The sequence below is a fragment of the Kogia breviceps genome, chromosome 6, assembly GCF_026419965.1.
Source record: "Kogia breviceps isolate mKogBre1 chromosome 6, mKogBre1 haplotype 1, whole genome shotgun sequence".
In the NCBI taxonomy this organism is placed as follows: Eukaryota; Metazoa; Chordata; class Mammalia; order Artiodactyla; family Physeteridae; genus Kogia; species Kogia breviceps.
Window position 1 is genome coordinate 2,473,787 of NC_081315.1, and position 14,134 is coordinate 2,487,920.

At 40.5% G+C, this 14,134-nt stretch overlaps 1 protein-coding gene across 5 annotated transcripts in view; it reads left to right on the top strand.

Moving 5' to 3' along the window:
- The window catches only part of TMEM144 (transmembrane protein 144), a 47,370-nt gene that overhangs the window by 6,430 nt on the left and 26,806 nt on the right, over positions 1–14,134 (top strand). For all 5 annotated transcript variants that reach the window (XM_059066827.2, XM_067035434.1, XM_067035433.1 and 2 more), the window contains exons 2-5: positions 5,848–6,019; positions 8,128–8,250; positions 11,258–11,357; positions 13,023–13,103. In XM_059066827.2, coding sequence (XP_058922810.1) covers positions 5,911–6,019; positions 8,128–8,250; positions 11,258–11,357; positions 13,023–13,103 — 413 coding nt within the window. In that variant the 5' untranslated portion in view covers positions 5,848–5,910. The remainder of the gene's footprint in view (positions 1–5,847; positions 6,020–8,127; positions 8,251–11,257; positions 11,358–13,022; positions 13,104–14,134) is intronic.

The window sequence follows — 14,134 nt, forward strand, 5'->3', positions numbered from 1 at the left end:
CAATATTCTTCACTAGAGACATCGTTTTGCCCATGTTGCTGTTTTTTAAGGGTTAGGCATTCTCTTCGCAATGTGCTTATAAAGGGTTTTTTTCCGCTTAGCTGATTTTAGTTAAAATGGAAACAGAATTAGTTTCTTAGCTGAACTTAATCATGTGTCCTTAGTCCTGTGATATCCTTCCTGGATACCTCCTGCTCCTCTGACCTATTGCAGCTCTGGCATTTTAGCAACAATCCACCGACTTGACCCTTGAGCAAAACCCATGTAAGCCATTGATGGAAGCCACAGGGCTGAAACTTTCTTTGCACCTAATAGTAAGACTATTATTATTTTTATTGAAGTAGTGTTACTGTGTCAGTGTTTAAATGTCTTAGCATCTCTTCCTCAACTACGGTCTCATGGAGGATATTGTCTTAACAGCATTTTGTTTTATTTTAAGAAAACACAAAATTTTAATTAGATATCATTTTGCTAAAATTTATTATCAGTTTGAAGTTATTCCTGTTTGGGGTTAAACTATGTTTAATAATACCAAGGAAGATATATTGTAGGTAGTTGTATATTTGATAATTCTCTGCAAAAAACACATAAGGAACAATACGTGAAAAAAAAATGAAACACCTTAAATGTAAAAATGTATCATTGTAAAATAAAATAATAAGGAAAGGTAATTTCAGATGTACTTTGTTCAATACATATCCACTAGAGGTTATCACTATAATATTAAATTGGGGGGAAAAAACACCACTGGATTATTTTAAATTCCATTCCAGAAGATTTATATAGAGAAGTGACTGAATCAAAAGGTCAGTGTGCAAAATGATTTCAAAATGGTATTGTGGCATGACTGGTGACCTCCTGTGTTAAAAATGACTATGTTATTTGTTTTCTCATGTAGCTTGTACAACTAAAAAAGTGAATTATGTTCAATACCTCTTCCCAAATGTTATCTTATGAAAAATGTCTGGTTCTTAGCTATTTGGGTTTTCGTCCTTTAGGAAACTAGAACTTTTTAATAAGCTTAGCAGTGTTGTCCAGTAGAATTTTCTGCAATGATAGGCGTGTCCTATGTATAATCTGCTCTGTCCAGTATGGTAGCTGCTGATTATATGTGGCCATTGAGCACTTGAAATGTAGTTAACTTAGCTAAGGAACTGAGTTTTCTTTTGCTAACTTTTAATGAAAGTTTAGTTACCCATATGCGAGCAGTGGCTACCGGATTACACAAATACCTGACCAGCTGCTCGCCTTTGGCCTGCTGGCTGGTTGAGAGTATCGCGCGAGACACAGCTGCTGACCCTATCGGGGAGTCCTGAAGGTATTTTGCAAGAGCCTTAATCTGGAAGGGATTTCACAGATATGTTTTTTTCATTTCATTGTTAATAACATTTATTGCTTTGTTTTCACATTACGAGCAGTACATGTTCACTGCAGACTACCAGAAACACATAAAAGCATAACGTAAAAATTTGCAATCTCCCATAATCCCCACCCTCCAGAGATAACTATTTTAGCTATTTGACACATTTCCTCCCAGTGTCTACCTATTTTATTTTTTCAGTTGAGGTATAGTTGACCTACATCCCTCTGTTATTTCCAGGTGCGCAATACAGTGACTCGATATTCCTGTGCATTACAAAAGGAACCCTACAATGTCTAGTTACCACCTGTCACCATACAAAGTTATTACAGTCTAATTAACAACTTTCCCCATGCTGTACATTTCATCTTTATCCCTAGGACTCATTTATTTTGTAACTGGAAATTTGTCCCTCTAAACTCCCTCACCTATTTCACTCACCCCCCGACCCTGCTCCCCTCTGGTGACCACCTATTTGTTCTCTGTATCTATGAGTCTGTTCTTTGTTATGTTTGTTCCTTTGTTTTGTTTTTCAGAGTCCACATATTAGTGAAATCATATGGTATTTATTTTTCTCCATATGATTTATATCACTTAGCATAATACCTTCTAGGTCCATCCATGTTTTCACAAATGGCAAGATTTCCTTATTTTTATGGCTGAGTAATATTCCATGTTGTGTGTGTGTGTGTGTGTATGTATGTATGTGTGTATATATATATAAAATCACATCTTCTTTATCCATTCATCTGTTGCTGGGCACTTAGGATGCTTCCATATCTTGACTGTTGTAAATAATGCTGTAATGAATAGAGGTGTGCATATATCATTTTGAATGTGTTTTAGTATTTCTTCAGAATGATACCAAGAAGTGGATTTTATGGATGGTATGGCAGTTCTATTTTTAGTCTTTGTGAGGACCCTCCATACTGTTCTCCATAGTGGCTGCACCAATTTACATTTGCACCAACTGTGTAGGAGGGTTCCCTTTCTCCACACCCTCTCCAGCATTTGTGATTTGTAGACTTTTTGATGATGGCTATTCTGACAGGTGTGAGGTGATATATCATTGTGGTTTAATTTGCATTTCTCTGATGATTAGTGCTGTTGAGAATCTTTTCATGTATCTGTTGGCCAAGGGTGTGTCTTCTTTGGAAAAATGTCTATTCATATCCTCTGCCCATTTTTTAATTAGGTTATTTGTTTTTTGATATTGAGTTTTATGAGCCTTTGTATATTTTGGATATTAACCTATTATGAGGTATATCATTTGCAAATATCCTCTCTGATCTAGTAGGCAGTCTTTTTATTTGATTGGTAGCTCACATGCTGTGCAAAAGCTTTTTCGTTAGAGTAGTCCCATTTGTTTTTGTTTTTTAAAGATTTGTTTATTTATTTATCTATTTATTTTTGGCTGCGTTGGGTCTTCGTTGCTGTACACGGGCTTTCTCTTGTTGCGGTGAGCAAGGGCTACTCTTCGTTGTGGAGTGCAGGCTTCTCATTGCGGTGGTTTCTCTTGTTATGGAGCACGGGCTCTAGGTGTGTGGGCTTCACTAGTTGTGGCACACGGGCTCAGTAGTTGTGGCTTGCGGGCTCTAGAGCAGAGACTCAGTAGTTGTGGCGCACGGGCTTAGTTGCTCTGCGGCATGTGGGATCTTCCCAGACCAGGGCTCGAACCAGTGTCCCCTGCATTAGCAGGCGGATTCTTAACCACTGCGCCACCAGGGAAGTCCTCCATTTGTTTATTTTTGCTTTTGTTTCCCTTGTCTGGAGAGACAGAGTCAAAAAAATATTGCTAAGGCCAGTGTCAAAGAGTGAACTGCCTATGTTTTCTTCTAGGAACTTTATGGTTTCAGGCCTCACATTTAAGTCCTTAATCCATTGTGAGTTTATTTTTGTACATAGTATGAGAAAGCAGTCCAGTTTGACTCTTTTTCATGTAGCTGTCCAGTTTACCCAACACCTTTTATCAAAGAGGCTTTATTTTCCCCACTGTATATTCCTGCTTCCTTTGTCGTAGATTAATTAACCATATGTGTGTAGGTTCATTTCCGGGCTCTCTATTGTTTTCCATTGATCTATGTTTCTGTTTTTGTGCCAGTACCATATTGTTTTGATTACTGTAGCTTAGAAGTATGAAATCAGCGGGCATGATAACTCAAGCTTTTTTCTTCTTTCTCAAGATTGTTTTGTCTCTTTGGGGTCTTTTGAGTTTCCATACAGATTTTAGAATTATTTGTTCTAGTTCTGTGAAAAATACCATTGCTGTTTTGATGGGAATTGCAGGAAATCTGTAGATTGCCTTGGGTAGTATGGTCATTTTAACGATATTAATTCTTTTGATCTATGAGCATGGTACATTTTTCCACTTGTTTGTATCATCTTCAATTTCATCAGGGTCTTAGAGTTTTCCAAGTTCAGGTCTTTTACTTCCTTGGATAGATTTATTCCTAGATATTTCATTCTTTTTGATACTATTGTAAATGGGATTGTTTTATTAATTTCTCTCTCTATAGTTCATTCTTAGTGTACAGAAACACAACAGATTTTGTATATTAATTTTGTATCCTGCAACTTCACTGAATTCATTTACTAGTTCTAATGAGTTTTTGATTCATTTTTAGGATTTTCTATATGTAGTATCATGGCATCTGCAAACAGTGACAGTTTTACTTCTTTCTTCCCAAGTTGGATTCCAGCCCAGTTGATTGTCAGGCCCTGCCTATAGTGCAGAGGCTGCTGGCCACTGGTGGAAGGGGCCAAGTCCCACGATGACTGGCTATGGGGACCATGTTGTCCCAAGGCTGGTGCCCACTCACTGGTTGGTGAGGTCAGCTCCTGATGCAGCTGGCTGAAGTGCACCAGGGGGTCATGTGTCTAGGCAAGCCCAGTGTAGGAACAGAGACTCCACCCTTAAAGAGAGAATGCAAAATCTCACATGCTGTACTAGTGGTCTAACACTAGCTCCATGACCCCCTAATGCAGAATCAAGTCCTGGGGTGGCTAGCTGCAAGCCAGGGGTCCTGGAGCTAGTCTTGGCCTGCTGATACGCAGGACCAGTTTCTGCAGTACCTACGGCTTCTGCTGGCTTGCTAGTGGGTTGGGCTAGTCTCTAAGTTGCTGGCTGCTTAGCCTCGGGCATCACAGGACTGGTGACAACTGGCCTTTGGGTGAGGCCAGATTCCAGTGCTAATAAGCTAGTGGGAGGGCTTCAAACTGGTGCTTGCTAGCACCAGTGCCCTAGTGGCAGCATGAGCTCCTGAAAATGGCTGTTGCCAACATCTGTGACCCCAGGGTGAGAACTGCTTGCCTCCCGCCTCTCCAGGCAACTCTCCAACCTCAGCAAGAGGTCTGACCCAGGCTCCTTTCATATTACTGCCTCTGCCCTGCGTCTTGGAGGGTGTGAGATTTTGTGTGCGCCCTCTAAGAGCAGAGGCTCTGTTTCCTACAGACCTCTGATTTTCCCAAATGCAAGTCTCACTGGCCTTCAAAGCTAGACGTTCTGGGGACTCATCTTCTCTGTGCGGGATCCCCGGTCTGGGGAGCCCAATGTGGGGCTTAGACCCCTCGCTCCTTGGGGAAATCTCTGCAATTGTGATTATCCTACTGTTTGTGGTCACCTACCCATGGGTGTCAGTCTCGACTCTACTGTGTCTTCACCCCTCCTCCCATCCCCTTGTGGTTCCTTCTTTATATCTTTAGTTGTAGAAGATCTTTTCCACTAGCCTTCAGGTCATTTTCATTGATAGTTTCTTTGTAAATAGCTGTGGTTTGGGAAGGAGGTAGGCTCTCGGTCTTCCTTCTCCACCATCTTGGCCACCTTCAAGAGATTGTTAAAGAGATCTTTAGGAGATTCTTCTATCTGTTCAGTTTTTTTAAAAGTCACAAATATAATTTCATGAACTATTTAAACTAATACACACCGTGGTGGTGCTACTGTTGAAGAAAAGTGCCTTTACCTCCAGGGGATCCTGAGTATGTAGCAACAGTACAACTTAAATGTGCCCTTAAGCTCGTGTTAAATAGTAGAACAGCTTGTGCTCAGAAGGCACTGACAGTTCTCAAAGTCTTCACCCGTGCTCTGTCATTTACTTGTCACAACAACCAATTAAACTGAACAGGATCCTGGTCCACAAATCTTCATTATACAATCTACCCGTACAGAAGAATTTCTTTACAATATCATACAAATGGTATCCAGGTCTTGGAAGAAGTTAGGTTGTCAAGCTCTGAAGACAAATTTTGCTTGTTTTTTTTTTTGTTTTGTAGGTCAGTGATCAAAAAATATTTGTTGACAAAATAAATGAAAAAATGAATGAACATGGGGTGTGAATGTGATACATAATTTCATAATGTCCTAACTTTTTATCTGGAAGAAGGACTCTTACCATACTTTTGAAATACTCCATAAGTATCATGTATTGACCACAGTTTGCTCAAAGATTCACACCTTTTTAATTGTTTCATTTTTATTCCTTTTATTTCAGAAGCTCTTGACAAGTACATCAAGTGGAAGGTGAACCAGCTTGCTCTGGGGCAGGACCAGAGCCATGAGCAGTAATGGAACAGACCTCACCACTGGCTTCATCTCCTCTATCGTAGCCATCCTTTTGTTTGGCTCAAACTTTGTACCACTTAAAAAATATGAGACTGGCGATGGTAGTTATGTTTCCTTCATTGTTAGTCTTAAATTAATTTTAAATGTGAAGTTCACTTTTTCGGTCTTTTTTAAATGATGGCTATAAAAATCAATTTTGCTGTACCTGAAGCCAAATGAATAGAGCTTAAAAAAAATCGTTTGACAATGCCCATGCCAGGTTATCTGACTGCTCTAGTCAGTATAGGACAACCTTAAGATTGTGTTTCATCCTAAAGCTAGGATGGGGAAAGCCTTTTAGCCATCTCTGTTATGTTTAGAAAAGAAGGAAGTTAGCTCTACTGATAACACTTGTCTTGCAAACACAAATTGCCAACACAATTGATATAATAGAAAACAATTTGCACATAACACGAAATTGGTGTTTGCCTATGAGCAATTTTGACTCTGATGAGCATTAGGTGAACACAGAAAACTAAACCCAGATGAACAAAGATGCAAAGTAATGCACAAAATATGCTCACACACCCCCCTTCACACAACCACCAGGTCTGCTGCACCACACGCATACACATCTGGTGTTCAAACCCTCATTCGCCACCTTCCCAATAATTCACAAGCTACAACGCTTCTGACATCCATTTGCATAAGCCAACTTCAGATCTTTTTTAAGGTAAAGTTCCATATTTATTGCAGCATTTGTGAATGTCTTAACCACTTAACCAGTGTAAAACTGCACTACCATTTTTTTAGGCTCCTATCTTTTCTTAATAAGTTGTTGATGAAGTTTCTGACTGTTGTGTCCTTAGCCCCATTTTTTCCCCCTAAGCTCTGCAGGTTTTATCACATGATTTTACACAGTACGGTGACGTTCAGGAACACACATGTCACGTTACGGTAGAGCTGACTGTAATGTGATTTTTAGGGAAGGAGAAGCAGTAGTTGTTTTTATCTACCTGCCTTTCCTGTTAAAGCCAGGAGGAGGAATTGGGGATGTGATGGTGAAAGCCTGATGGGAAGCATTGTATTTTCACTCCAATTTATGTCTTTTTTTTTTCAACTTTATCTCAGGCTTTTTTCTTATGTCTTTATACCACTCAGACAATAGAGTTACAAATCTTTTCCCTCCAGAGCCTTTCTTCTTCCCTTTGGAGTTAGAACAGGAGTGAAAAAAATACTAAAAAAAATAACAAAAAACATACTAAGGGGTAGAGGACCTAACTTTTGGGATTTCTACAAGAACTATGTGATCCCAGACAAACCTTACCCACTCTTTTGTTCTCAGTTTCTCATTTGTAAAGTGAAGTTCCCTTTCATCTCTGTGTTCTTACTTTTTTTGTCTTAGAGGTTAACAGCCTTTTTTTTCTCTCCTCCACTGTGAGTTTGAATAGAAATAGGCAAAATTTTCCAATAGAGTCAAAAGTGCTACCCTGAGTTATAACTACCTTAGTAGTTTTTCCAATGTCAATGTTTTCTGTATCCTTTAAATCCCTAAACCCTCTTCCTAAGCCTCAGAAAAGTACAGATACACCTCATATCACCATGTGACCTTCAGGTAACTGGCAGATGGCAGCCCAGAGCATAGGAAGGGGAGTAGCCCTGACCTAGAAGGCTAATTCTCAGGTCTGGAATGTCTGACTCATTGCAGACACTCAACTCCAAGTGCATGAGACCTACGTATGGCCCTAAAGGACTTTATGTTTATCCCAAAGTGGCGCGAATGATCCCCAAAGGTTTAACTGGCTATCATGGTGTTGTGAAGTTCTTAATGCCATGTCTTTCGTGAGGAATGGCACTAAGTATAGCATCTGAATAAAAATATATAGTTTTGGTCTTGCCAACATTCTTTGGTAGAAAACTTTTGACCCCCGTTAAGCAGGAACGCACAGTGCAGAGCAAGCTTTGGAGTCAAGTTACGTTCCAATTCCAGTTTTACAAACTGTTAGCTGTTTGGACAAGTTGCTCCATCTCAGATGCACTTTCTGTCTGAATTAGGGTTAATTATGATGCATAGTAGTTACAAGAAATATAATAAACATGTAAAGTGCCTGGCATATAGGCATGCAATAAATTGTGACCATTACTGTAATAATTCATTGATATTCCTAAGGGCACTAATTTCCTTCGATCAGTTTGAACCAATGACACCAATTTTTTTTGTTTTTTCCAGGAATGTTTCTCCAGTGGGTACTTTGTGCTGCCATATGGTTGGTTGCCTTGGTGGTCAATCTGATATTACATTGCCCTAAGTTTTGGCCTTTTGCAATGGTTGGGGGCTGCATTTGGGCAACAGGTAATATTTGATATAATTTATTCTTTAATCATTTTATGCTATGTTCATAATCAATCTGGTTCATAATAGAAGGAAACTAAATGAACAATTTAGTTTCTTTCATTTATCTGCTCCATAAATATTTTTGGTACATTTCCTGACTCTTTCCTTTTAATGATTTCTTTCTTAATTCCTGGTAGATAGTTGTGATCGTAAAATTGTTACTATATATTATATATATAATTATATAAAATTACTATAGGAAAAATGTTTCACTCGCTATCTCTTCAAGCATAACTCATGTATTAGTTTAAGTGCTCTGGTCTTTCTTTCTTTCCCATTATGTTTGTCAGAAAATATTTATTAAACAGTCGTTTCTACTACTACCATTTTTAGGACTTGTCCCTAAAAGTAGACAAACACGGACACATTATCATTTCAAAAACACTGGCAGGGAGACAAAAGCAAACAAAAATCTTCCCTCTGTTGCCTTCTCACTGTTGCCTGAAGTTATATGACTAGAACTTACACCTTTGCTTGGCCAATCAGGGATGTTTTTCTTCTATTAATATAAATACACCCCAGGACAGTTTTCTTCTCTTTAGCAAAGACAATCCCAAGTATCAAGGCTCTCTAGAGGCAATTTGATTAAAAGCAAATAACATTTTAAACGTTAAAAATGTATTGGGTAACTACTTAATTTGAATCTCCACAGAATTAAGTGATTTAGTGAAGATGATGAGTTGGAGGACAGAAGAGTTAACTTTCAAGTTTCCACTAGAGTTGTAATGATTATAGCTCACTTATACCTTAGTAGGCGTTTGATTGTCATGTCTCATGGGAGAGGGAACAGAGAAAGCAACCATTCACCCTGCAGATCTTGACGACCACCATAGTATCTATATTCACCCAGCAGGTCCCCCTGGGAGTCGGCGGGTTAGAGTCTAGCACGAGAACTGCTGCAGACGGGCATTGCTGTAGGTTACAGTAGCTGATTGGATGTGGGGAGCGGAGGAAAGGGAGGACCCGATGGTGATGTAGGGATTTTCTCCTAAGGGATTAGGAGAGTGATGGTGTCATTGACTTGGATGAGGAAAACCAGGAAAAGAACGTGTCCGAAAGGGAAAATAGTGAGTTCAGCTGGGACCTTTTGAGCTGAAAGTTCCTGGTGTTGGAAATTTCTTTTTTTTTTTTCTTTTTATAAATTTATTTATCTATCTATTTTTGGCTGTGTTGGGTCATCGTTGGTGCGTGCGGGCTTTCTCTAGTTGCGGCGAGCGGGGGCTACTCTTCGTTGCGGTGCGCGGGCTTCTCATTGCGGTGGCTTCTCTTATTGTGGAGCACGGGCTCTAGGCGTGTGGGCTTCAGTAGTTGTGCCACGTGGGCTCAGTAGCTGTGGCTCACGGGCTCCAGAGCGCAGGCTCAGTAGTTGTGGTGCACGGGCTTAGTTGCTCTGTGGCATGTGGGATCTTCCCGGAGCACGGCTCGAACCTGTGTAACCTGCATCGGCAGGCGGACTCCTAACCACTGAGCCACCAGGGAAGCCCTGGAAATTTCTTACTGGCACTAAAACTCTGGAGAAGGTCCAGGCTAGCACTGGGAGTGTGTGACTCTAGCTGATAGCTGAAACCATGAAACTAGTCAAGTACCCAAAGAAGAATGTAGCAAGAGGAGGGGTGTGTTCTAGGGAAGATATTCAGGGGGCGTCTAAATCCGGAAGGTGTGATGAGAAAGAGAGAAACAGGAGGGAACTGGGAGATGAAGGGATCTTGGAAACCAAGAGAGGGAACCTTTCCAGAGGAGATTGACTGAGACCAGACAGCCAATCACGAACTGGAAAAACCAACCATGAACTTAGTCCTGAGCACGAAGCACTGGGTACTGGAATCCAGAAGACAAGCTGGTGAACGTGGGAAAGCAAAGTCTGGGGCCATACTGGGACAGGGACATCTGCCAGTGGTTGGCCCTGGTTCGAGTCGTAGGGGATGGTCACTACTGATTTTATCATTGACAAGCTTCTGCAAAAAGACATAAAACAGAGACCTACGCTAAGGAAGAAGAGCCTTGGTGCAATTAGGCAAGGAGCTAATTCAACATTTTCTCTGTAGGATTTTGCCCTAAGCCTGGCTCTTTTAACAGTCATAATGATGCGTTTAAATGCCAAAACATGTGGCTGTTTTATTTTTAAAATGATGAATTGCGCTTTGCTAAGTTTGTCCAAATCCCATAAGCTTTTTTTTTCATTTTTATTAAATCTTTATTTTGTTTTATTTTTTTAAATTTTTATTGGGGTGTAGTTGATTTACAATGTTGTGTTAGTTTCTGCTGTACAGCAAAGTGAATCAGTTATACATATACATATAACCACTCTTTTTTAACATTCTGTTCCCATATAGGTCATTAAAGAGTATTGAGTAGAGTTCCCTGTGCTCTACAGTAGGTCCTTATTAGTTATCTATTTTATATATAGTAGTGTGTATGTGTCAATCTCAATCTTCCAATTTATCCCTCCACCCCCCTTAACCCCTGATAACCATAAATTTATTTTCTACATATGTAACTCTATTTCTGTTTTGCAGATAAGTTTATTTGTAGCCTTCTTTTAGATTCCACATGTAAGCAATATCATATGATATTTGTCTTTGTCTGACGTACTTCACTTAGTATGATCATCTCTAGGCCCATCCACATTGGTGCAAATGGCATTATTTCATTCCTTTTTATGGCTGAGTAATATTCCGTTGTATATACGTACTACAGCTTTTTCATCCACTCCTCTGCTGATGGACATTTAGGTTGCTTCCATGGCTATTGTAAATGCAAATCAAAACTACAATGAGGTATCACCTCACACCGGTCAGAATGGCCATCATCAAAAAACCTGCAAACAATAAATGCTGGCGAAGATGTGGAGAAAAGGGAACCCTCCCAGGAGCTTCAGTGGAAATTAAAATAAAAATTAATTCAATTGATACACTTGTTTTCTGTATTGGACATAACACCTTTCTTCTGTATATTTCATCTACAGGAAACATTGCTGTTGTCCCAATTATCAAAACCATTGGTTTGGGCCTTGGAATCTTAATCTGGGGATCATTTAATGCCTTAACCGGCTGGGCAAGCTCAAGGTAACACAAAGAGAAGTGTTTCAACTACGATTCTGTGCACTCACACTCTGTGTAAGGCCAGTGCTAGGGATGGGACTAGCTGAGAGGAATAATGCTTGGTTCCTACCCTCACAGAGGTCACCACTGGTAAGGCATACGCATGACATATGCTACCTTGAATTACTATTTCCCTTAAGTTCTAAAGAAGTGATCTAACACTCTGATCAAGATAAAGTAAAGAATTGTCTCTAGGGAACAAAGTAGGGAGAGAGAAAGGACACTGATATTTACGTTCCCTTTCTCTGTGTGGCAATTTGCTGGACATATTATATACATTATTCCCATCTCATTTTCACAACTATATGAGGTACGTGCTATCTTATAAGAGAACTGACACACAAAGAAGGTGAGGAACTTGCTGAAGTTCGCAGAGCTGATCAGCCAGATTCAAACGCAGACCCGCTGGTTCTAAAGCCCGTATTCTTCCGTCTTGGGTCTGAGCCAGTGTCAGCAAACCCTGGTCCAGCTTCCCAGCCATTTTTGTAAATAAAGTGATATTGGAACACAGCCAAACACATCCGTTTAAGGAGTGTCTGTGACTGCTTGTTCCCTATAATGGTAGAGGTGAGTAGTTGCAAGAGGCCACCCAGCCCGCAAAGCCTAAAATATTTACCCTGTGGCCCTTTAAGGGAAACTTTGCCAACCTGCAGCTCTAGAGCTGAGCTGTCCAGATAGGGTCACCGCAAGCCACATGTGGCCATGTGTATTTAAATTTAAATTAATTTAAATGTGATAAAGTTAAGCATAGAATTCCTCCGCTGCAGTGGCCACATGTCAAGTGCTCTTTCGCTATATCTGGCGGAAGCTGCCCTGTTGTCCGCTGCAGCCTGGGAACAGCCTCATCTGAGAAGATCCTTTTGGGCTGCACCACCCTCAGTCAGCATTAAGATGAACATTCAAGTTGAGTTTGGGAAAATAAATAGAAAGGGGGCTTTTACTCTAACCTTGCTTTCCGGGCCCCTCTTCCCGCTCGAAACACTACAGCAACCTACAGCCACCTAGAGCCAACTAACAGCCTACAGCCAACCTACAGCCAACTAACTTCCAGTGCATTCTTTCCTGTCCTTTCCTCATCCGCGCCCTGCTTTTTACAAGTGCTATTTCCTTTTTCCTGTCCTTGCCCCCTTTCTCTGGCCCTGGGTGGTTCACAGTGATTGTCCGCGATGATCAATACGACGTCAAGGCATGGAAAAAAGGAAAAGAATGTAAAGGGATGCCAAAGAGCAGGGATCTCTAACCAAGCAGCTGTTGAAGTCTGTTTCAAGTATGACACAAAGTAGCAACCAACTCATCAGCATTCGGTCATCCACTTAACCTATTTTTTCTTCCTTCTTCCTTAGTCTTAATGAGAAAGGGACTTTTCTTTTAGACAAGTATTTTTACATATACTAGCTCATTCGATCTTAAGAAACCTGTACGTGGGGTGTAATTATAGGTATAATTGTCCCAGTTTTAAACATGGGAAATTGAGGCACAATAAAGGTAGTTAACTTATCCAAGTCACAGGTAGTAGGTGAGGGACCTAGGATTTCAGTCCAGGAATCTGACCCCGAGTCCACGGCCTTAAACCCTGTGACGAACACATGTTCACAATATCTACGTTGATATGACTCTTTCCATTGCCAGGTTTGGCTGGTTTGGAATGGATGCAGAAGAGGTGTCAAAACCACTGCTCAATTACATAGGAGCCGGACTGTCAGTAGTAAGGTACCTGGCCATTTCTTATGCTTCACCTCTTCTTCCCAGTATTCAGAACACTTGTTAAAGGTCCTGATGTGTTCACGTTGCTTTGCACCCACGTCTCATCAAGCAACGTGATTTCTTCTCAGATTCTTCATTTACATTGACAGGCATGGCTTCAGAGGACAGAAAGTATCAGCTCTGGGGTTAGGGGGTCCCAGCCTCAGGGGTCAAAAGCTCTGAGACCCTGGGAAACCTTGTAGCTGCTGTGAAGCTCATTTTCATCACCTGTAATTCTCAGAAAAATCATAAGATATAGCTCATAAATGAGGATCAAGTGGAATTAAAGTATTTTGCAAACTAGAAAAGGCTATAATAAGTCAATGTTATTCTGGCTTCCTGATGCTCTGAAATAGCCACTGATTCTCTCTTATTACTCATGTATTCTTTGCTACTCAGTTTCCACTTTCCTGTCACGTCACTCGGCTCTTCTCAACCCGCTCAGATAACCACGCTCTCACCTGTGACAACACACACTCAAGTAAATACCTGTTTGGGGATATCTCGTTATATTCACTGTATGAGTGAGAATGAAACTGACTTTGAATCTCTGAATGGCAGTGTTCAGTCCATAAAGCCGTCACAGAATTAGGTCACCTTAGCTTCGGCCCCTTTTCCTCTCTAGACTCCATCTGTATGTCCTGTCAGCACCTCTCATAATGGATAGCACAGCCTACGAAGATTTTAGTGCTTCTTTTTCTTCGGGGAAAGAACGCTATACTTCCCTTCCTCCTGCAGTTGATGGCTTTTCTCCAGCCACATTCAGGAACAATCTCTTTGTCCTTGAAATGTTGCCTTAGAGAGTTCTTCCAGGACAATCGGAGAGGAAATAACATTGATTATTCTAAAATAGCAGATTCTTGACATTTTTGGTTAGAGGCAATTTTGTATATTTTGTACAATTCACATAGCATTCGAGCTTTGAAGAGCTCTCTCAAAAAACATTTCTTTACACCCCGAAATTGGAAAGTAGAATGCCTTAGTCTTGATTTAATGAT